Genomic DNA, 24,739 nt, shown 5'->3' on the forward strand with positions numbered 1-24,739 from the left:
GTTAAGAGAAAATAAAGGTTAATTGTGTAAATCGAACTCGGTTGGATCCTTTAGAGTCGCGTTGTCCCCTGATTAGCCTCTGACACTTAGGTAATATATGCGAGTGCATAGTTGCCATCATGATATTCTTTAAAAAGCTTCTCCACGTGCAGCTCGATTTCGCACTTGATCGCATTCCACGTTTTAATTGTATTTGTTCCTCGGACTGTTGAATTACATTTTTTGCGGTCTATTTGCCCTGTTGCCGACACAAAGGGGTGCTACTGTTCCCTCTAAGCACCGACCTGCACCAGGTGAAATATCCGTTCTCTGGTTGCTAAGGTGTTTATTAACCTGCAAGGCAATTATGATAAACAAGGTAGGCGTGACATAGTTTGAGGTTTCTTCAATCAAAAGGGACAAGTAGGCCAGTGAACAACCACCAGCAACTTAAATTCTTAATTTTGGCAGAAGCCCACTATAAAGTCATCAAGATGATTTATTAGTTGTGTGACTTTCTGTGATTTTGTCGGAGGAATGATTGAAGCCATTTCAAATTCCCTTTCTCTTTTTTTTTTTGTCTCCCTTGGGGGTTACCGGTGGCTCACGCCTTCTCTTTGAGGTGTAAACAAAATTGTTTTGCACGAAATCCGCTAAGTAAATGAGTGGCAAACACCGACGGACACGATGCTGTTCTCTTGAAGCACAATCGGCGCCCGTCTTCCGCTACCACGCAACCCGAAATCCGCAATCCATCAAAGGGCAACTCAACAAAGGAAATTTGAATTTCCGATATTTCAACCGGGGCACTTGAGAGGTCGTCGGATAAAAATATATATATTTATGTTTGTCACTTTCAGCACGTGTACTTTTTCGGTTATTGAACGTAGCGACCAATGGCTGTGCAGAGATTAGCATTAATTAGCTTAGCAGGATTTTGTTGGCCACGCCTCCCGAACTCGGAAACGGTTCTTTTGTTGTCAGAGAACGGAAACAAAACCCACTTTCAACCCAATCCAGCTGTTGCCGTCACTCGCAAATATTCAAACTCGGGGAATACGCACATGAATTGGTCATAACCTCCTACGCTGGTTCGCGTCAAGAGCTGTGGTCCTTCTCGCGCTAATCTAATCAATTTGAGCTCTTGCTCGACTTTCCTTTTACCTTAGACACAGACTTCTACTATTGTGAGGTACTAGAGTTGTTCCTGTCGTAAAAAAGCGGAGAATCATCGAGAGGAAAATTAACCGGTGATTTTGTTGGGGATTGCGTGTGCCTATCTGGTGTCCAACAGCGTCGATTTGTAAAGTCTGAAGCGTAATGGCGGCTACTCAAGCTTTCTTTTCATCGAGCGTGGCTCTTGATACACTTTCTGCGGCGCGCTGTTTACTCGACATGTCAAAAATTTTTCCGAAGAAACCCGCGCCGGTGCACTCTGAGAACACGCCATCGTCTCCTTTGTTGATGTTCGCGAAAATCCTGGCCTCGATGGAAGAAGAGTGCTCGCTGATAAAGAAACATTCATGTCTTGGGAACACTACGAATCAGACATCGAACCTGAAGGCAGGAGCCGGCTTCGGAGTACAGTTCAAGGAAACAGAGCGCGAAAAATTTGCGACTGCTGTAACCCCGAAGGAGAATGGTGGCGTTACAGGATACTGTAACGACGACACGCCCTCTGAACTGTCCACGAAACCAAAACAAAAGACCCGGCGCCGAAATTCACGCAGGCGAAGCGAACAGGAAAAGAAAATTCACGCTTGCCACTACAACGGTTGCGATAAAAAATACGGCAAGAGCAGTCATCTGAAAGCACACCTCCGTACGCACACGGGAGAACGCCCGTTTCATTGCACTTGGACTGGCTGCGAGAAAAAATTTGCTCGCTCGGACGAACTCGCACGGCATTATCGCACGCATACGGGTGAGAAACGCTACGTTTGTGGCATCTGCAGTAAGCGTTTCATGAGGAGTGATCATCTCTCGAAGCACGCAAAAACGCATGGATTGAAATCCCGCAAAGAACTGGCGAGACCCACGAATCCAATGTTCTTTTGAAGTCGAACGCGGTGGGTACGCGTTGAAAGAAACAATTGTGCGAGAGTTCGCGTGCAATTTTAGTGTCAGCTGCAAAGAATGGTCTCCCGGTCGATTTCTGCGGCGAAAACTGTGTGATAATGTGGAAAATCAGTAGGGGACATTTTATAATAGAAGTCCAATGATGTTATTTCAGCTAGTAGGTTCCTCAATTGCTTTTGTTCCCAGACAATTGTATTTGACATATTCTAAGAAGTTTACGAAAACGCAGTCCAATCGACGATCGATTTTAAATTCTTTTGGAACAATAGTCGGTGATTTAGGCTCATTTCATCGTAAATTTTAATGTTGGACATTACAGAATTAAAAAAGTAATTTTGTAGATTGAAAAGGTGTTCATTACACCCTTTTATAAAGTATGAATAATTTTTTTCCGTAAACGACAAAGTTTTTAATCGAACGTGTTACACACCTGTGTTAAAATTCAGCTGGACTGAATAAACACGGGCTACCTTTCATTAGATCGCTTTGTTTGAAACTTGAAATGACAAGAAACCACGCACACCGAGGTGAATGTTTTAATAAAAATTTCCTTTATGATTGTATTACAATAATGCGTGAATAATTTTTACATCTTCCTCTTCTCGATCGCCTGTCACTGATGAAAGCTGAAGTTGTTTACTGCTGTCGACCTACACGATTCCTGTTTCTTTGGCTTCTTACGCAATATCAAGCGCGCAACCTCTGTAAACAACTACCAGCATACGGCTTGAAATAGATATTACCATTCAAAGCCGTTGTTCAAATGAGGTTACCAATGCTGGTAAATTCTGTAATTTAGGTCTCTATCGGCTTTTTCATCTCACTGAACTTGTTTCTTCTTTACCTGAAGTGAATTCTTTTCTAGGCCTCGTTGAACATGCAAATTTTCCTAATTTTGCGAGATGTCAAGGGCAAGTGGATGTATCTAAGGAGTGGTTACAACAACTACTGAGATCATGAATGGAACTAAGAACAGATTTGAATGATGGGGTCGGATGAAACACAATTGCCTTATTTTAGATTGAGAAGTACTTAAATTCATGAACTCTACGATCTTAATGGTGGCACTTAACGTGATTTGAGGAAATGTTTTCAATTTTTTTTTTCGATGGCGGCAAATTGGACACTTCCTCACTGATGCGTTAAAATTTGATGAGGTGGAAAGTCTTCATGAGAAAGAGAGTGATTTCTCTAGTTGAAAATCAAGTTAAGAAGTTCAAGCAGTTGCATTTGTAAGACGATCCTAACCTATGGGTTTTGTTTTCTGAGGATATAATACCCCTGACAGAACAATAGCAATTTGCCCCATGAGTGCAACCCATAGGTCCTTCATGGGTCACAGACTAGTATTCCTTCTCAAGAGAGATGAATGAGTTAGAAGCACACCTCCCTTGACAGAATTAGCTAGGTACATTTGAGCGGCTTTCTGAGTCTTTAAAAAAAACGAAGAGTGTAAGCTCGGAACCTTTAACACGAAATGTTCATTTTAGGCCCAACCTTAAGTTTACAATTGTCCTAGTTGTCTCTATGCAACGAACAGCTGCCGAATTTGAATGAACTAAACAAACGCGATATTTAATATGGCTCAATTATAATCAAATTACAACGAATTCCTAATTATTCCTAACAACAAGAAGACGCTGGGAACCCACGTAAAGCAACGAACCCTTTTTGTTGGTGAAGTCTTGTTCCTACGACGTTACATTTCTCTAGCTAGTTTCACGATGTCAATTAAGTGCTTTTCTTCCACTCTCAGCTATTGTTCCTTTCATTGTGCTAGACTGATAAACCCAGCTGCCACGCGCCGAGTTTCATTATCCTTTAAAATCTCCATTGTCTTGAAAGGCATCCATTATTTAAATTGGCGAACTTTGTCCTACACGAAAATAAACTTCTCATTGCCATATCGCCCTCTTATGTTAAAAGTACACACGTGTTAGGAAACCACTGAAATGCGTTTTCACAGATTTATTTTTATGTCCACTTCCGGTTGGTTGGTAAAAGGGCGGCGAAGGTGCAAATTATCTTTTGATTGATCAAACAAAAAATTTTAGGCGCGAGAATGATTAAGTATCACCTGGGACAGCCTTGTATACCTGAATTCAACAGGTGGCTTAATTCAGCGAGCGGTTTTGCTTGTCAAGTGGACAGGCCTTTTTCTAAACGAGTCCATTCGAAGGAAAGAAAGGGTAGATAATCAAGGTTACTTCTAGCACAAGTAGAACGCGTAACATTTTCGAAGCTCTAAGCAACGTTTGTGACGGCTGAAATAAGCTATAGAGAATGAATGCTCTCTTAATTTAAAATATGCGAATGTTTCATTACATTTTTGATTACGCCAGACCAACCGTCCAATAATTATGAATTTAACTAGTCATAGTTGCAATTTTTTTAGCTGTAATAGCCTTAGGAAGGACGTTGCCATGCAGGAATCTTTGTTTTCCAAGGCAATTAACGAAAGAAAAAAAATAGAAAATGGAAAAAGAATCGAAATAGAAAGACGAAACTGGTCTGTACTAATCAAAAATCGATTACTTTTGTCAATGAGGGTAAATCATCGCCTGCTGTTATAAATTTGGTGGAGCTTTTATTGCAGTCATATCAGCTACGTGGGGTCCAAATTTTCACTCAATTTGTTTTAGCTGGAATTTTTTTTAACTCCCTTAAGCTTCATGGTAAGAACCAGGCCATTTTATTTTTAATGTAATAAGTCCATGACGGAACTGCTGTGTTGCGTCGGTAGCTAGAAAAGTGAATGAGCACGTATCTCGCAATCTTGACAATCATCCATTTTGTTTCGAAGCAGCTTGCTAGCCGGCGCTTCGACGGAGGGCCAAAGCTGGAAATACAAACGTTTCAAGACTCGCTTCAGCAGTCTATCAACCTTCATTCATCGACTCCTGGTTGCAAGCAGACTATTGGTCAATAGAAAAAGCTCGGTTGATAATCATCTAAGTGATGAAATATTTATGCAACTTGCTGGTAGCGTTTAGTATTAGTAGTTCCACCAGTTCACCACTGGAATAATTGACAAATTAGAAATTTCTTGCTAATTATAAATTGTGAGGTGACACATGTAGCGAATTTTAGTAAAGGAACGTTCCTTTACTAAGATTCGCTACATGTGTCACATGTAAATAATTTGAATTCAGTTGTGTAGCTTCGGACCCCGGGAGTGCCTATTCAATTTACCTGCCCTCAGACCCAGGGCCCTGACAACGTAACAGTACATATAAATATATTTTTCTATCCATTTAACGTTTTTGAGTCTCAGAGAAACGTACAGCTATATTATTATTCAATTCTGAGTTAGAGTTTTTAAAACTCGTGATAGTTCTGGCGTTAATCGCGTGATACTCTAACTGTGGATCGTGCAAGATCTTAGGGATTCAACCTCTGACCGGGTTATCAGCTGTCTCCGAAACGGGCGCTTTTAAGAGAATTCAGCAGAGCCACAAGTGGATGAAAGCCGCGAGAAAAGAAAATTTCTGCCTGCTCCATTGCCTTCATTTCTATCGATTGCGAGTGCATGAAACAACGTCGATTACATAGGAAATTTCAAAATTTGCAGTATTTTGTTATCCTGTCACCAGTTTATCCTGTCACCAATTATTTTGAAAATAATTATTATTTCATCAACCCTGCAGCTGCTGTTCATTAAAAATAGTCTTTCAGGAGATTTAATACGTGCTATTTATGTATTTTTTTTATTTTTACTTTTTCGAGTTTAATCGATAAACGCCTTTGATCCAAGTAATGCAAAAGGTTGGAAAGTTCTCCCATTGCACGCCCAAAATAGGCGCCAAAAATTTCCAAAACTCACCAGAGCGTGGAGAAATAGGTTACTACATTTAGATTAAACCCAAGCGTGATCCTTCCAAAATTTAAGTCAATTTTCCGAAAACGGAAGCCTGAAAGTTTCTCTTTGCGGGGGTGATCTTCCTTTCTGTTAGACATGTGTTGAATCATTTCAGCTACCCGCCCTCTAAAAGTAAACAAAAGACATACCTAGGAAACAATGGCAAATTACGTGGGAAATGCTTTTGAAGGAAATCCGCACCTTTTTACAGTTACATCACGTTTTCTTTTTCTTTTTCTTTTTTTTTTCGTTTGGGTGGGTCTATTTCTATCAACGAATACACTTCCACGAAGGACTGTCAGCTTCCGTGGCAAGCAAATGAGAAGTTTCAACATAGCTCAGGGGGTTTTCTTATTTATAAATTTCACCTGAAGTTAAAAGTGAAAACTGTTTGCCGAGAATTGTACCGTAGAAGATATTGAACAGTTCCATGCTTCTTACGAGGGGAGGGAGGGAGAGAGTGTGAGTGGGGAGCGTATTTGTCATATATTTTTTGCAAATTTAATGGCGGCTTTAAATCGGTAAACACGGTAGACTGTAACGCCGTAAATATTTTGAATGGGGCTGTATTTGGCAGGTGACTGAGGTTACTTCCGATGTTTGTCTTGGCGTGTGGTTTTTAGATTGACTATATATCCGTGTCGATTCGATAATGTTTCTTAAAGCAACGTTACGGAAGTTAAAATCGATCTGAGTCAAAGCGATTTTAACAAAAATAAGGGCTGATCGATCCATTGAATCAGGACTTGTCATACGGCAGAAGTCCATTTCTTGTCTGACAAATCGAAATAACCAGCCCACCATCGCCGGTCACAAACAAATTGACGCTAAGGATACATAATGTCTCGACAGATTATCCCTGCAAATCCACTAAACGGATTTTATCAGCTAATAGGTGAATTAGGTCCACGACTATTGAACAGAACTGTCCAAACATTCTAAGCAGAATTTCATTGCGTTTCAGGAAGAGAGTGATTCTTTTTTTTTTAATCCTCAGTATGAATCTTGGAGCCAACATCTCACATTAATTGCAAAAAGTTATACATCGGTGAAACAGGAAGACGACTCGGTGACCTATTCCAAGGACACCTTCGCGGCGGAAAAAGAAATGACAAAGACGCATTCAAACCGGTCGCTAGACACTTTAATCTCCTTAATCATTCAAACAGCATATTGCAGTTTGCGGCCTTTCCCTACGTCTACGTAGTTTGGAAAGCCGCAAAACTCGTTCAAATCGGCACCGTTAACCCCCTATGTATCAACGAGCTCTTCATCCAACTAATTTTTTAAAATTATTTTCTCGTCACCATGTTCCGACCAGTAGTGTAGTTCCATTTTCTGCAGCTTATCACACACACAACCCACAACTCTTCCATTCGCCTTAACGAGGGGCTAACACTCGAAATTTCAGCCTTGAAACTCTAAACGGTGGCCAATTTAAGTCTTCAACCCAGTTGATAACGTCAAATTACCCTAAAACGTCACACTGTCTCATTTTAATTCGCGGCCATTGTCGGTTTTGTCACGCAATGCACTATCTTTAACTCCTTCCGACACGCGTGACATCCAAGGATACTAATGTCACTTTCGAAAGACGTGATATCTTAACTTTTGTTTACTGTCTGACATCACATCAAAACAAGACATAAGAAGACAGATTAGGCCAATTAACAGATAACACTCAAAGAAATGACCCATCTTAGGAGAAAAAGATTTAATTCAATGTCTAACAGGCACATTTGTAGCAGCTGCATCATCAGGATTTAACAAGTAACTACTGAGATACCACGAGCACCCTGACTGGTCAAAAATCTGTCGTTTAATGCACCGCTAAACTCATAGTTATTTTATAAAAGCAATAGACAACTCGTTCTATCACTTTAGCAGCTTGATGACTTTGAAGGTTGATAGAACGCTCGAAAAAATTTAGCTGTCATTTCCAAACTTATTTCGTTTTCTATCAACACTTTGCGTGGGTAATATCATGGTTAAACGAGATGTAGGGCGGTCTCGTGCTTCAGTGATACTTACTCACTCTAAAGTTGGTCTAATCCAACTTATCTCTAAATATATATTATATGTTTAACTTTTGTCCAATTAATCAGAGACTTAAATTGTCTAGTTCCTTAGAGATACAAATCAATTGTAAATCAAGGTTTTATTTCTAAAGCTATGAAGGACAACAGAGATTTAAAATAGTAAGGACAACACACATGGCCACCCACATGCTAGGAATCACCCTTACAGTAGCAGTGTGAATCAATTTATCTCCATGTCATTCATTCAATTAGTCTCAATAACAAGGAAATATTCCAAAATGACAAGAAACATTTACAATGAAAGTACTTGCCTTCAAAACTTGACCATCATCACTGTTGAAATTGAAATTCTGGTGCATCAACTAAACAAATTGATGAAAAATTTTACAACCCTTTTGGTTTAAATAGAAATAATTTAAATCTAAAATAACTACTAAATATTCTACTAAATATTTCTTAGGTAAATGACAAAATTTAACATTTTGATTCTTATATTAATCAATTTTGTAAACATTCTAACATTCAGTGTGTAAAGAGCAAACAGCTTTGAAACACTTGGATATGACTTGAACTTTTCCAAGTAAAATTTTTTTCAATTTGAAATGGAAACTTGGAAAAATTAGCAGCAGAACAAATTTGAGGTTTGTTTACTTGTAACCCTCAATTTCAATCAATTTTCCTAGTTTATCTCCAAAAATTGGATGTGATCTTAGGCCACTTCACAAGAATTGTTCCTTTGGTATAGCTAAGAACTGCAATAATCTACTTTTCATTAATGCATCTCTCATGTAGTATGTTGCTATGATTGGTCAATTAGAGAGGCTGTATTTCACCGTCAGGCCACTAAATTCACAAGTCTGTTTTAATAAACTGAAATCTTACCCCAATATTTTAACCCAGAGATGTTAGTTATACATATCTTTCCTAACCTAGTTTTATCAGTTTGTATTTTAAGTTATGGAAGCTCAATTTTTCTGCTCAGATTTATGGCCTGCATGCAAAAACTCAGTCGGTAACATACAATACAGACCTAAAACTTAGTTAGTAAACAATTAATGGACAAGTATCAAATAAATCTAAGGATTTAGTAAAGGATGAATGTAGTACCAACTAAGTTTTCATATCCTCTGGACTAAATTTGGTTAGCAAGACTAATTTTAGACAGCTTAAGATTTTTTGTTCTCATTTTCTTCTGCCATATACTTCAACGACTTTTGATATGTTTTGTAGCATGTGGAACAATATCCCTTCTTTTCTGGACTGCCATAAAACTGGCAGTCTTCGGAGGAACACTTTATGACTGTCTGACCTGAGGTACTGTCACTTCCATTACTTGGTTCAAGCTTGACAACTGAGCCAGATGACACCGAAGAAGATTCTGTGCTATTGCCCCTACTTTTCACTGCATCACTATATGAAGGCAATTGATCTGTAGAAGGAGTATTGAAGCCATGTGTTCCAATGGTGTTGCCACAAAAATACCCATAAGGAACGTACGCAGAGTATGAAGGAGGTGGTAGGTAACTTGATATTCCACTAGTGTCATAATTTGACACAGCTGACCTGTTTGGCACTGAGCTTTCAAGGTACCGACCACTCTCACTGTAAGATTTCTGAGTTTTAAAACAGCCAGAGCAAAGATAATTTGTAGCAGAAGTTCCGTACAGTTGGCATCCAGGGTTAATACATGGCTGTGGTTTCTCTCCAGGGTTTAATGAACTTTTGGAAGCTTTTGCCAGGGATTTCTTCTCTTCCTCAAATCGGAGCTTTGCTGTTCCAATATAGTTTTCGATCATTTTGTCATAGTAATTTGGTTTCTTGTCAGTTTGTAATTTTGCAACATAGACATTGTTGTGAACAACACTTCCCACAACTCCTGCCATCACACCCACTTTCATGATCTGTGTAGTAATCCAAGATTTCTCTTTCTTCTCAGCAGATTTTGAAGGCAATTTTTTGTCTACTTTTGTTTCACTATCAGCCTTGCTCCCTGAAGGCTCCACTGTTTTCTCTCCTTTGGAAGCCACCTTGTTGTCTTCAGAAGTGTCTTTCTTGCTTGTGCAAGGAACTTTTATCAGTTCCACACGTAAATATTTCTTTAAAAGCTCTAGCTTTACATCCATGCTTAATGCAAAGTTCTTTGCCACACTTGAGTCACCATCCAGGTCACTCCAAACAAAATCTTCTCCTGGATCCATGGAAAACTGCAGTGGCAGCAAATCATAGTTTGGTCCTACTAGAGGCACAGAGGCTTTCACAGAATTGCTCCTAGAGTCCTTCTTTTCCTCTGAAGGCACCAAAGGAGAAAAGTGCGCTGAATCAAAAGCTAGAACCAATGGACTTTTAATGCATATACTTGGATCACACTCCAATGGAAGATAAACCCCTCCAAAGGGAATGGGTGCGATTGGTTCCCCTCCAAATCCGTACAAAAACTGGTCAGCTATGATTATAATTGGACGTCTCAGAACCTGTGCCAAAACAAAGACATGAATGTCCTCTAAGCTTTCAAATGCTCCTATCTCAGTTTCTTCAGTAATTTTTTCTTTTGAACCATCTGGTGCAGGTGACTCACTCTGATCTTCATTATCCTTCTTAACATTTCCATCTTGTTCTGCTTTTGGTGGGTCAACCACATCCTCAGCATCCTTTGCTGTGGCAGAGTCATGCGTATCCTCATTTTCCTTCTCAGCTATAGAGGCTAAAGTTGGGGCTGTCTCCCCTCCTTTTTTGCACTCTGTAGCTGCCTTTTGCTCATGATCCAGTCGGCGCTGTGTAGAGGCTATGCGTAACACCTCCTGCCATTCATCTTCCCACTCTTGTTCTGAGTAGAGCAGTCCACCAGCCTCCTTATTTTTCTCCCACTGTTGAAATCTCCAACGGCGTTTAATAGCTCCTTTGGCCAAGTGACTTGTAAGTGTATCATATAAGGCCTTGCGTAAAGTAAGGAGGCGATCTTGGAATCCCCACATTCCCAGAGAGGCAGCATGTAACAAACAGTTGCCATCTCCCACTGTTGCCAGGGGCAAAAGACGCTGGCAAACACCTGAATCAGCCCACCAGTTCAGCCGTCCTGAGAAGAGATGGAAAACAGTCAGTAAACAAAGTATGCATAGCCTAAGTTCATTGTAAATCACCTGTTACTGCTAGTTGACTCAATTAACTAAAGCCCAAGGGCGATATACTGCAGGATGATGTACCACGAAAATGTCATTCACCATGTTGTGTCAAATGGCACCTATTAAATTACATCACTTTCTGAGAAGACCATTGTAAAATTGCCTGATGCAAAGTTAATCCTCAGAGATAAGAAAAAACAAACAAACAAACCAAGAACAAGGAGAAAAGAAGTGCCATAGCAAGAGGGTTTACTCTAACTTATAATATAAAAGCCACAAAAGACCTTGAAATATCATGCAGGGAGACAAGAGTTCAAAAATGAGATTTCACAGGGAGATTATGATATTTTTGTCAGCTTTCAGGGGATGGAACAAAAAAGTAATCAAAAGAAGCAATACATTGCTCCTTGTTAGAGTAGTGAGGTGAAAAGGTAATGTTAAGGACATTTACAGTACTACACTTTAGAACAAGGTATAGTCAATAGACACTTCTACAATCTTTCAATCCCATCACTCTCATGAGAGACCAAGACAGAATTTCTCCCTACAATATCAAGACAATATCAAGTAGAAAAGTAATAAGAAAAGAGAAAATATCAATTAAGGAAATTAGTAGTTGATCTACTGACAGACTCTCCAAACTAACATCATTGAAATAGTAAGGCAGACATTAAAGAAAGGAGAATTACTATCAAGATCTGATTTATGGTTAATGTCTTGAAAAGCTCATTTCTAACTCAGTTACCATGGGTCAGAACTTTTTTAAACAACTATAGTGCCTAATTCTTAATCCACCAAAGTGTTACTGTATATAATAATATGGCTGTCAACATAAATGGGCCTATCTTCCTATGATTTTGAATATATTTTGAATATATTTGGAATTTAATTAAATTAGTTTTAATCAGTTTTCTTAATTACCAGTATTAACTGATAGTTAACATTCTGACTGAAAAGTCCTGTTGAAGGGAGTTTCAATAAAGTATGTATGTATCTTCCCTAATAGCACTGCTTGCTTTGTCTTGCAACCTAAGATTTCATTTTGGCCTTAAATCATAACATTTTTTGGTCTCAATAGTGAAGCATTCCTCTCAGTCCAAAAACACCTTAACCTCTTCTAAGAAGGGCAATCAAAAGACATTTTGTCGTTGATTATTCGAAAATTCTCAGCACTCGTCACGAGGAACCACATCTCAGAAGTCCCGTAACGATCGAGTTATGGAGAAAAGCAAGCTTCTCCTATGAAGATGAAAAGCATCGAAGTCGTACTACATAATCTGAACTTTCGATGTGTGACTTAACTTGAATGAAAAAATTGAGAGGATGCAAACAGACTTTTTTAAACTTTCCAAAGCTTACAAATGTGTTGGAATGAAATTAATTACCCCGAAGTAAGCCTGCCTTACTGTTTACATTTGCGCTTTCTTCACAAATTGGTAAGTTTGGCATCATTTCCCGCAAAAAAGGAAATAAGTCATGATTTCAGTTTACCTGCTTGCTCCAAAGCGACTAAAGCTGAGGTTTCAATTAAGTCTCTCCGGAGGAAGTCGCTTAATTCTTCTGGGAAGTTGGACAAATCTGGTAAAACGAAAGTGAAATCGGACATTTCCTCAAATCTTTCGTATCTCTCGTCTGTACCCGGCACCTTGTCTTCTATCACTTTATGCCTAGCTTCTCCAACGATATCGGCATTAACCATCGACAGCCCACGTTTGCCTTTTCCACTCGCAATATGACTATCATCACCACACTGTCCTTTGCTTTGCGTACATGAAGCTGAAGAGCCAAGCGAAAGCGCTTCAAAAGCTGAAAGCGCTTCGTCAACATTCCAATTTGTACTCTCTAATAGGTCTCTCGCTAAGCTCGGATCTATCCCAGTCTGAGCGATGAACTGACTCAGAGTGTCATCCATTGCATCAAGCAGTACAAGTCACTGACAAATAATTTAAATTTAAAAAAAAACCTATGACACAAACCTCATCATCTCATTTAGCTTTCGCTACAATCATCGATTTCATTTCTTTTTAGTGCCCAGTTTCCTCATCTTCATTTCCCCCACAACGATTCACTGTGTCTTTGTGGGGGTTTCGAAAAATCGCAGAAATAAATTTTCAAATTTTGAACATTTCCATAAATAGGATTGAGGAAAATTTTTGACCCAAAGTCGAGCAAAAGTGATCTTGCACATATTCTTACAATCGGGCTTCAAACAAGTTTTTTTTTGGTTCCCTGAAAAACCACATTTCTTTATCAAACTCGAAGATTAGTTCCCTCTCTGTTAACATGACGGGTAACTTCCAAAGTTTGTATGAGATCTCTATCTTTTAAACGTGTTTACGTCTAAACCCAATTTCTACCTAGTAGTGGTTATCGAATATTCCGAAAAATATTTCTCCTTCAGCCCCAAAAATGATTTAATGCCTCCAAAATGTATCAATAACCTTTTGGTGGAAATCTACATATTTCTCCCCCTCTCTGGATTCATGACCATCACGTAATGTGATACTACGAGGTAATTAAATTTATGTTCATACCACAAATACAAACAGAAAAACAAACAACATAGAGCAAAATCACAACTGAAAAAAATACAACAAAAAATGAGTCAGCTATCACACTTTGGTTGTATTTCGTTGATTAAACGATGGAAGTCCTGGTTGCTTAGCCATAACAGGAGTAGATCCATTAATTTAATGATAGATGTTTACAGGTTTTGATTCTAAAACTCAATTTTTCATTCTGGCTTAAACAATTCAAGGAATATTTCCAAGACAAATTAAAATATGATTACGGGTACTTCATATTGAATAGTAACGTATGATCCTATCATTAAAAGAATTATGGCGGAGAATTCCACATCACCAGATCCTCCCCTTGATCTGACACACCTCGTTATCGATATTATATTATCTGAATAAAATACAAGTTCCTAATCAAATAGCACATCCAGGAGATCCCTACCATCACAGCTTGATAACCTTTTTAAAAATCAATTGCTTTAAATTAGTTCAAAGCAGACAAAGAAAGAGATAGAAACAGAAGCAAAGTCTCGTTATCTGCGGTGCTACCAACTCAATTTTCGCTTGAGAGGAGTCTGGGAACTAACCTTTCGTCAAGCACGAAAAGTGCAGTGTAATGTTGTTAAAGAATAAAAAACACTGTGCTAAAAAATTCACTAGTGTTTCGCTGGTACCAAACCGGAAATATGCACAATAATTGGCCTTAGGGTAATTTATTTATCATTTATTTTTTAGAAATGCTCGTTGTCTGACACACCCTAGGTGTGCTGACAAATTTCCGGCAAAAAAGATTACAGTCGAATGATTACAAAATCATGAGGGGACACACTTCCTGAAAAATATTGAGCACAGTTTTTTCATCCATATTTACCAATAAATATGCATATTGGTGATCGATAGGTCTACATGAAATGAATATGACCTCTTAGGATAAATCGAGAAGGTTGGAAACGATCTTGTTTAAAAATTTCTTCCATATATTTGGACAATTCTGTTTTCTTTTCTAAGCTTTCGCGAAGAATGCATGTGGAGCTGACACAGAGAGGGGCGAAGGACTCAAACATGTTCAAGATGCTCATTTCCTACTTTGTTGTGTTTTCATTACATCATCAACTTTTGTAATCCGATGTTTGCATAAATATTTATGTTATCCTGTTAATTACTTTCAAGAGGCCGATCTTGTCGATACAGAAGTTCGTCATAAACAAAAATCGTGAAGCCCACACTGGCTAGGTAAGGTGAAGTTTCGTCAAGAGAATTTATTAGAGAGGAACGCGAACGAATAACACAGTCGCTGAGAGCAACAAAAAGGGAACTAGCATCTGGAGAAATATAAATTTGAGCATTATCGAAAACGAGAAATAGATTGATAAAATCAATTTATCACCGTGACGAAATTGTTCCAGGAACCGATCAGGGCGAACCCCCGGAAGGACCTGTGACGTCACTGAATCTTTTCATTAACTTGTGGCAGCTGAAGATTTTGGTTAATCGTTAATTGATTCCAAATAGTTCGCTCTTCACTGAAAGTCGGTAGACAGTGGGCGAGCTTTATCCGTGGCTGGCATCCGCACCGGGAGAGTTCAACTCGCATTCAGACATGGCGAAGACATTGTTCAAACACTCCAGAAAGGGAGATATCAACGATTATTATAACATCCAAGAAGGAGAGCTAGGAAGGTACGTAGAACCGTTTGTGCAGTGTTTTGTTTCGTTCAACTACGGCCTTTCGATTTTGCAGTACAGGTAATTCGCTTTGACAGGGTACTCAGCGCATATGGTTGTCCTTAGTAATAAACTGTAGCAACATTTCGCATGTATGCTCGCGTTGATCGATCGAGTCTTCGAATGCTCATTTTTGTGTTGTTTTCATTTTTAGAGGAGCCTCGTCTGTGGTTAAGATGGGCAAGCACAAGGGGACCAAGAAAGATTACGCTATTAAGATAATAACCAGAACAGTAAGTGAATCCTTAAGGGTTTCGTTTTCTATTTTGCACACCTGAAAGATTGAACACCTATGAATCATTCCGGCAGCGTTCGGCTTCTCGCTATGTTTGTGTATGCAAAGCTGCATTTGCAAATTTATCTGTCAAAGTGTTCAACAGCGGGGAACGCGGTAGTTATGGCGAGTTAGTTGCCATGTCATCGCGGTTCTATATTTATAAACTTGCACACTTTCGTCTCAGAAAGGATCCCACTGGTACTTAAGTAAGCCTTTTAAGCTCCTTAGATTTCTGCAAAGTGTAGAACTCGTATGTAAAAGGTATAAGTTTTTTTCCTTTATTGTAAAACGTAACAATAAATTTCTATTTGTAACTTTAAAATGTTAAAACCATCTACTGTAACCTTTTTCCGATATCGGCGCTAAGGAGCCAATGTTAGACTAAACAAGTTGAGACAATTATTGTATACCAATTAAATGTGATGGGAAAAAAAATCAGATCCATCGATCTTTGATCTTAAGAATGAAAGCGTAGTCGACGAAGAACCTCGAGCGCTGCAGCGTGTGGTTAAGTTGTAAACATCATCCCATGAGCGTCTTTGAAGTTGCTACCCTCATTGCAGTATAAGCTCGTTATTATTCTCTAATTGAAAGCACTAAGAATCTTAAGTACATTTGCTTCTTGAATAGTTCAAACGCCAGCACTTGTTGAAATATTTCAATGATCGTCCTCTACGTCATCAATAGCAATTGTGGAGTTTACGTGGCGAATTTGTGTTTTCCTTGTCATCGTTCTTCGGTAGTAAGGAAAGATGCTAGTAGTTTAATTTTTATACCTGACCTATGAGACTTCCTTCTTTAGACATGCCAGATTAAATATTGTTAGAAGTGAAGCAATGTCAGAGATAAACAAAATTAGCTGGAGCTCTACAGATCTTGTATAATATCACTTTTGAAAAGGCCAATATTATAGAATTGCAAGGCTATCGATCAAAGGGACTTATTGAATTCTTTAAATAGAATGCAAACTCTTTTCTTCTTTTTTTAACAAATGAGAAATCAACACCCCATTATTGAGCTCTACTCGAAACCCTTGATTCACAAAGCAAGGGTTTAATTTCTTGTCTGTTCAAGAATCTGACAAAAGTGAGATAAATAATTAGTGAATATTTATGCATCAACCTTTATTTACATCTTCTGTGCCTTAGTATTATGCACTGCATGGGTTTAATTTCCCAGCTATTGTTTTTGATATGTGAAGGAGATATATTTGTTTAGCTTTATTTGCATACTGCTTGAACTCACAGTGAAAAATGTACAATTATGGTAAGAGTATTTTAAGTAAAACAAAATGATTGATTTCTTGCTGAACTTTTACTCTTTCCTGTAAAAATTGAATTTGGTGTTGAATCAAAATTTTAACTCTTTCATTCCTAAGATCTTAAAATTAATTCTCCACAATGTCTGCCATACCTCTTTTATAATTTTAACCCTGAGAATTTGGAGGAAATTAAACAGGGTCCATCAGTTGATATATTTTTTTCTCCACCTCAACTTTTTGCATGAAAAAGTATTGATGTTCCAAGCTAGGAGGAACTTCTTTTTTGTCTCTTCCTGAGGGTTTAAGGATGAGGCTAGCTAATCCAAAGTCCAAAGCTTTCTAAGAGGATGTTTGGTGCTCCTTTTTAGGAGGAAAGTTTTTCAAAGATAAAAGTAAACTTAACATAAATTTTGTAAAGGTGGTGGTCATGGACTTTGGTCATGTTTGACGTGTACATGCAAACTCATACTGTTGGATATCCAGTTCGTATGCAGCGGTGTCATTTATTTCTTTTTTTAGCTTGATGCTCCTAAGTTCATCCTCTCCAAAATCTTTTTTCTGAAAAAGATTTACAGTGTAAGAAAAATAAGTAGATAGAGGAGGTAGTTAAAATTCTATATCTAAAGATCGATGAACGCCTTACTTGTTATTCAGCAACCAAAGGCCGGAAGGTCTGTAGTTCTCATCACTGTCGATGACTCAATTTTTCTCCTTTTAAAAAAAAAAATGTGCTATTTTAAAAACTAGATTATGGTGGTAAAAGTAGTATATTTTCATTTTTCAACACTATTCTGAGAAGATTATTGAATAAATTTGGCTAGGAATGCTTTGGAAGTGCCTCAAATGAGATGTAAATACATTAGTTGGAAAAAATCCAGGAGTCAAAAGCTTCCAACCTATATTTGTTGGCTCTTTACTCCTGTGGCTCTGAGTTAGTCAACCACAGTTTCTTACATTGCCAAGACTTAGTTAGTGGCTGTCTGTTTCGGCTACTTGCATAAAGTCTATATATAATTGAAACCTCACAAACAATTACAGTACGTATTTCTTCTTTTCCTTTCATTTTGAGAAGATATTGATACCAAGCATGAAACCTTTGGCAGAACTTTGTACCCAGACATATTAATTACAGAACATTTTCAATATCACCTAGATGTCTGTTTTTATGGGATTAGGGTTCATATGAATATTCTCCAGACCACAGATGGTTTTCATTTCATATTTATTACAGGATATAGGCAGTTATCCCAATTAAAAATGTTTTTTTGGATAACTGGAATAGACATTCATGTGGTATATTATTCTTTAATACTTGACATCTTTTTGTGTTTGGTTTTGCTGCGAATTTATATCTCATTTAAGTCTAATTAATATGTTTATAGAAAATAATTTTCAAGGGCCATGTCTGGGTTTATAGACAGTCACATGTCCATCTTGTTGAATTAATTTTTGCAGAATTTTTAAGAACAGGAAATTAAAAAAGTTATGATCACATTAGAGAATTTTCACAATTTAAAGACTCTTCTTATTATTTAATCAAGAGAGTTTTTGTCCTCAAAAGTAACCATGGGCAAGTAATCAATGCTAAGTATAACCACACTGATGTTAGCAACACCTCCCTGTGGCCTGTAGATGCATGTCTTTACTTAATTTACAACTGGGACTTTTTTTGGTCACCATGGCAATGAGAAAATAATTTCACCACCAAATTTGCAGCATAAGTTAACAATGATGACCTGTCCTCAGTGGTCAATTAGCAACATGCTATGTCTTCAGAACTTGCTTTTATGGTCTGAAGTCAAAGTGAAAGAAGCATTTTCATGAAATGTTACTCATGTTCTGTGGTTTCTTCAGATAAAAGCTTGCCTCTTTCACCTTGGTTACCACAGTATTGCATCTTGAGATATTGTGTGCAAAATCTCAAAAAAATGAATTCCATCCATAAAGCTGACACTTCTATTTACTTCAAAGACATGCGACATGATTAACAGTAAAGTGAGTAATGTAATTTTGCCGAAAGAGTCTTTCCTTATCTGGCAACCCAAAGGTTACCCTGGGAAACCATGCTATTGTTTTAAGGTTGTCAAATAACAACTTTGTAAGAATGTGGAGTTTGGAATCCTGATTTATTTTTTCATTTCTACTAGGTTGATCAAAAAATAATTGCTACTGAAATTGACATCCTCTTACACCTGAAACAACACTGCAATATTGTAAGTATATTGTACCTTTTGCTTAATTATTAATAAGAAATACATTTATCTCTCCTATAAATTCATCAAAATTATGAGTATTTAAGAAATCATTCACCATTCCCCTTTTGTTAGATAAAGTTACATGAGATGTTTGAGACGCCAACACATATTTACATGGTCCTTGAGCTTGTGACTGGAGGTGAACTGTTTGAAAGGTGAGGGCTGTCAGTACACAGAGCTCTCACGCAATGATTTTGAGACTCATGCTAACAAATTTAATCCTGTATGCTCTCACTCTGAAGCTATATTTCCTCATGCATTTAAGGTTTCTGATTTAAACTGTTGATTTTGAGAAAGCAAACTGCTACTTTAGTGAAATCCCTATTAAATTAATTATCCTGCTGTGTATCATTTATCGTATGAACTCCTTGTTCCTTTTGTACTCCCTTCAAACACTTTCCTATGGTGGAAATTTTCGCTCAGAATATAGGAATGCATGACTTTGCTATTTCATTTTTCTGCAATTTTCCTGGGGAGCATGCCCCCATACCCCCATACCCACATATTCCCCTATATTCCCCTAGGGAAGTGATGTTCCCTTCATCACGCTTGATGGCTGCATGGTCGAAAATCTCCCTGCCAGTGATAAAACACTTAAACAGCCTAAAATGTGCATCAAGCACTTTGATTTGCTGTGCAATTAACATGGTCCCATTTTGGTGAGAGGGACGGAGGCATCAGTGCAACTTTTTGTGATCTGTCATTATTGGTATGGTCATTTCGATGTCAAATCTCAGTGATTTGTGGCTAATCCTGAGTGCTTTTCATGATGGCCACAAGGCCATCACCAGCCACTTAGTCTCCTGAAAGACTGGTGGGTTTGTGAGTATCTTGAAGTATTGGGCAGCAGCAGCAGCAAAACAAAACGGATGCAAAACCACCATCTACACATATTTGCCACAAGGGTTGATGAAAAGGTGTTATTATCCATCGTTACGAAGAATCTTAAGCACAGAATAAGTAAGATGGTAAATTTTGAGCCTAGTTGTCATTAATAAAGAAAAAATATGCCATTCATTTTGCCTCGCGGGAGTGAGACAAAGAAGAAAATATGGGCAACCTGATGATCCTGTTCCACACTGGCTCACTACCTTGGTCTTTCCTGGGTTGTTGCCAAACAATTTTTTTTTCTTTATTTCCATGTTAGTTGATTTTCTGTTTCTTGATTTTCTGTTTCTTTCATAGACCTTGGGTGAGTTGTTTGCATTTCCGTTCCCTTTTCATCCCAAAGGGGTAACAAAGAACTTTTCCTTCTTCCCATGATTCTTCTTTAATTTTCTCTAATTTGTATATTGTTTACAGAATTGTGGAAAGGGGTTATTATTCAGAAAAAGATGCAGCTGATGCAGTCAGACAAATATGTTGTGCCTTAGAAGTAAGTGTAGAAGAATGTAACGATTTTATTGTTTTCTTTAATTTTTAAGTGAGTGTCATAAAAAATCTGAAATTGTAACTCCTTATTATTTGTTTAGTCTGTGGCTGTTTAGAAGACTCACATCATTCTCTCTGCTAATAGGAAGCAAAACTGAAACCAGTTGGGATTAGGTGGCTTGTTTTTATTTTTAGTTCTCATTGGCTTTACCTGGATGTTCCCTTGTTCTGATCAAGCGCTGTTATTTGGGTTGAGTTTTGCAGTACTCCATCAAAAAGTGCACCATGTGCAGTCATGCAAATTTATTGCAGCTTTAATTTCAGAGAATAATGTTACTGTGTTTACAAGACTTGATAAATATTGATCAAAGATATTGAATTTTCTTTTGTATGCATTGCATTTCAGGTTATTCACAGTCACAATATCATTCACAGAGATCTTAAGGTAACAAAAGAATTAAAATCTTCTGGTCCTTTTTAGTTACTTGTTCTACAATAGATTGATTGTAACAAATACCTTGGGAAAGTGTTGAACTTTATGTGTACATTTACATTTATTTATAAACATGTGTTATGAAAATATGTTAGTTATTTTCAAATCATTGAAACATTTTTTTTCTAACCTCCTGTAGGTCTATCTTTAATACTCATAAACTGACAAACACTCTCATATGTTTTTAAGCAATTGAGTTCTATACTTCTGCCATTTTTTACCATGCTTATTAGATGTACTTCTTTTTGTGTTAAGCCAGAAAATCTCTTGTACGCTGACAAAAGTGAAACCTCAGACTTGAAAATTGCGGATTTTGGGTTGTCAAAGATGCTTTATGGTGAACAGTGCAATACAGCAACAGTGTGTGGAACCCCTGGATACTGTGGTTAGTAAACAGGTTGATCTTATGACTGTTTGATATTTCTTATTGTTAAGTCTACTTGCTGAAGACAAATTTTTATTCTAATCCAGAGACTGATTCACCTTATTGCACACTTTATTTGTCCTCCTTCCACTGAAACTTGTGTTCAAACCATGTTTGTTCATGTTCACATAACTTACATTCTCCATTGAGTTGGGGGGGGGAAGGGGGGGGGTTGGTGCATCTACCCCTTAAATTTTAAATTTTGGTATCTCATTCTAGATGTAGTGGAACATAAATCTTACATCAAGAATCAACAGGGTCTTGGGTTACATTATCTGCCAGCACAGCAGTAACCAGTGCATCAATGATTCTTGATATCCTGCAACAACCTTATCCAATGATTATAAATTTTACTTGCTGAAAAACTATTGATTGTAGGTATGATTGTTCTCCCATTTGTAGAGAAGTCTTTGTTTGTAGATGATGTAATGAAACTGTGCTAGCCAGGGTGGTAGCTAAGAAAGTAGGCTGCCAGTGGAAATTCCAAGGATAGCATTTGATATCAAATGTAAATGTGTACCTCAGAAGTTCTTGTTGTGCTGAATCAATGCCAACAAAAAAGCAGTCTGTGATTGATTCCTTGAAACTATCTGCCCAAGAACTAAACATGTTGACTTGTAGGAACTTACTTTTAGTAAATGTGTATTTCTCAATTTTTCTTCAGCTCCTGAAGTTCTTATGGGCAAACAATATGACACTAAAGTGGACATGTGGGCTGTTGGTGTTATTGCTTATATACTGTGAGTAATGCACAATCTTTTCCCAAAAAACTTGTCACCACCCATTCTATTGGTGAAAAAAGTAATTTAGATGTGACATTTAGTTTCCATTAAGTAAGAAGAACACTAACGAATACATATTAAATTACAGAAGAAAAAAACAGGCAGCGAAGAATACTCCCTCTGAAAATAATGGAATGTATTGAAGTATGATGCAAGGAGTGATTAACATTTGAATTTTAATTTTATTGTATCTTTATTTCACCCATGGGTTACTGCTTGGCTGCTGAGGGACTGGGTAAGAAAGTTATTCAAGCTATAGGCAGCACTTTCTATAAGTTTACCTGCAGATATATGTAACCCAGAGCTTAATTATCCTAGTTTCCTTAGCATGGTGCAAGAAGGGGTATCACTACTCTTCCTTGGATTGGATATTAGTTCATCGCAACATTACCACCTCAGCGTTTCATCAGGCTTCCCTGGCAATTTGCTGATACCCGTTTATACTCCTGCGTATAAAAGTAAAATGTCGTGCCCAAGAACACGACACATTGACCTGGCCAGGTGTTGAATCCTGACCTCCTGACCAGGAGGCCAAAGTGTTAACCATGAATTAAAATATTTCTCACTTATAGTAGCTGTTTGAAGGTTCTTTGATTTTGAATTGTTAAACATGAAATAGATTTGTGAATTGTTCACTCCTGAAGGTTGTGTGGTTTTGAGCCTTTTTACGATGAACGAGGTGATCAAGCGATGTTTCAAAGGATCTTAAAATGCGATTATGAATTTGTTACTCCATGGTGGGATGAAGTTTCAGAAAATGCAAAGGTTGGTTTAGTGTAATACTTTTGCATTTTTTTTAAAGAAGCGTAGTTAAAAAACGGATTTATATAACGGATCATTCTGAAGTTAATTGCTGTACTTTGTCTTCCTAAAAGTTGTTACTGGCTTTCTGTCTGTGGAAAACAAGAGAAGAAAAATGTTCACGGAATTTGCCCATCCAATATTAAGACTGGAAAAGAATCCCCTAATAACGCCTTTTTGCAAGATTACAAACCATTACTTGCTTACCTTTGCCTTTCTACAGGATCTTGTCAGCAGGTTGATAGTTTTGGACCCCAGTAAGAGGTTGACAGCAAGACAATGCTTAGAACATCCTTGGGTACAGGTAAGCCCGTAGTAGTGGATTAGAACGGCGTATTTGACGACGAGAAAACAGCATAGCTGTGATAGGTAGAGTGGGGAATGGAGATAGTTTGGTACTTCTTGCCTAAGCCACCCACATCATAGGATCCGGATCAAGCGAGTTTTACAAGTCGTTGTGTAAAACTTGGCTTTTGCCTGGTTTCTTTCAAACCTTTATTTTTATTATTATTTCGAGAACTACAATATTTCTAAGTTTCACTTTGTTCGATTCCTGTCTTGTTCAAAACTTCAAATTGACCGTTCTACGTAGTTGCGTGACCCCGTAACCATGCAGATGTGTCACGCAAGTTATGACCATGTCAATCAATAATTCAAGCCTTCAATCAACCTTTTAATTACGCTCTTCAGATTTTACAAATGAGAAAAAAAGGAGAGAAAACACAACCGTTTAGAGATAGCGAATGCTAGTCAAGCTACATGTAAGTGGCTGTGGAAGGCTCATCGATAGAAGCAAAATTACAGTTGTGTTGTAGTGGTGTCTCAAACCTTTTACTTTGGTTGTGTCCTTCCTAGGGCAAGGGTGCTAAACGTGACAAAATGGACCAGACGTTCTTCGACAAATTGAACGAATTTAATGCCAGACGAAAGCTGAAAGGAGGAATGATCGGCGTAATGGCATTAACTAGTGCATTCAAATCGAAGTAATAGGTCTTGCTTATGGGAAGCTGTGCTTGGAACCTAACGGTCGTGAAACATATATCTTTACTTAATGTTCCAGAGTTACGACGAACAATTTTGCGAAGGAAATAGTTCAGGCACCTTTCAGTTTTGTGAAAGCATGTGTAAGCGTTGCTGCATATATCTGGAATTTTTTGTTTTTCGTAGTCTTTATAAGATGTTTTTTTTTTCTTTTTTTATCCCGACTGATTTTTTGTTTGCCATTTAGTAACATAAATTCAAATCTAAAATGAACTTTTCAAAATAATATAACTGACACTACCAAAAAGACAAGGATTACAGGCAAAAGTACCTGCAGGTTAGAAAATCGCTGTCTTAATACTTCAATTTACTGTTCAATAGAATTATTCCCTTTAGTCAGAGTCTATTTGAATCTCTCACATGGTTTCTGTGACGTTCTGTGACCGAAACACATGGAGATACACAAATCTAAAGCTCATTGAATGAAATCAAACAAACTTGATATGATTGCTTTATTAAACGTTCTTTCAGTTTAACTAACATTAAATTGGTCGCTGAAAGATTCTTCTATATAAGTCTCCAGTTTCGTGTTTGTGTTGTTTTTTCAGTCTGGTAGTTTCGTGCGCGCAAAATTGGGTCACTGAGCTGTGTTACGGGCGAGACAGTTTACTCTCACAGTTCCCCTCCCTTCACAGGAGAATATAGGTACCAGCAAGCGGTCGTGACAACCTGACGAAATGTGTAGGCAGGGGGGGGGGGGGGGGGGGACTCGCCA

The 24,739-nt window shown here is 37.9% G+C and overlaps 3 protein-coding genes and 1 long non-coding RNA gene across 4 annotated transcripts; 2 read left to right on the forward strand and 2 right to left on the reverse strand.

The window, feature by feature from the left end:
* The first annotated feature begins 493 nt into the window (after nt 1-493).
* Nucleotides 494-2,627, forward strand: LOC113665294 (uncharacterized). Its single transcript, XM_027180965.2, has one exon. It carries the CDS (start codon nt 1,300-1,302, stop codon nt 2,035-2,037), a length of 738 nt encoding a protein of 245 aa, XP_027036766.2. The 5' UTR covers nt 494-1,299; the 3' UTR covers nt 2,038-2,627.
* Nucleotides 2,628-7,604: 4,977 nt separating this feature from the next.
* LOC113665289 (OTU domain-containing protein 7B) lies at nt 7,605-13,147 on the reverse strand. The gene is made up of 2 exons (XM_027180960.2): nt 12,567-13,147; nt 7,605-11,029 (listed from the first exon to the last, which is right to left on the reverse strand). Exons 1-2 carry the CDS (start codon nt 12,985-12,987, stop codon nt 9,123-9,125), a joined length of 2,328 nt encoding a protein of 775 aa, XP_027036761.2. The 5' UTR covers nt 12,988-13,147; the 3' UTR covers nt 7,605-9,122.
* Nucleotides 13,148-14,465: 1,318 nt separating this feature from the next.
* LOC113665292 (calcium/calmodulin-dependent protein kinase type IV) lies at nt 14,466-24,539 on the forward strand. The gene is made up of 11 exons (XM_027180964.2): nt 14,466-15,274; nt 15,474-15,552; nt 19,005-19,070; nt 19,185-19,267; nt 20,415-20,487; nt 20,890-20,928; nt 21,232-21,361; nt 22,065-22,140; nt 22,827-22,947; nt 23,207-23,287; nt 23,839-24,539. The coding sequence occupies exons 1-11, from the start codon at nt 15,195-15,197 to the stop codon at nt 23,968-23,970; spliced, it is 960 nt and encodes a 319-aa protein (XP_027036765.1). The 5' UTR covers nt 14,466-15,194; the 3' UTR covers nt 23,971-24,539.
* LOC149046468 (uncharacterized) lies at nt 17,273-17,870 on the reverse strand. Its single transcript, XR_016185746.1, has 3 exons — nt 17,754-17,870; nt 17,501-17,568; nt 17,273-17,415 (listed from the first exon to the last, which is right to left on the reverse strand). It is a non-coding gene; the product is annotated as an uncharacterized LOC149046468 (long non-coding RNA).
* Nucleotides 24,540-24,739: the final 200 nt, after the last annotated feature.

The sequence above is a fragment of the Pocillopora damicornis genome, chromosome 4, assembly GCF_964200805.1.
Source record: "Pocillopora damicornis chromosome 4, jaPocDami1.2, whole genome shotgun sequence".
NCBI lineage: Eukaryota > Metazoa > Cnidaria > Anthozoa > Scleractinia > Pocilloporidae > Pocillopora > Pocillopora damicornis.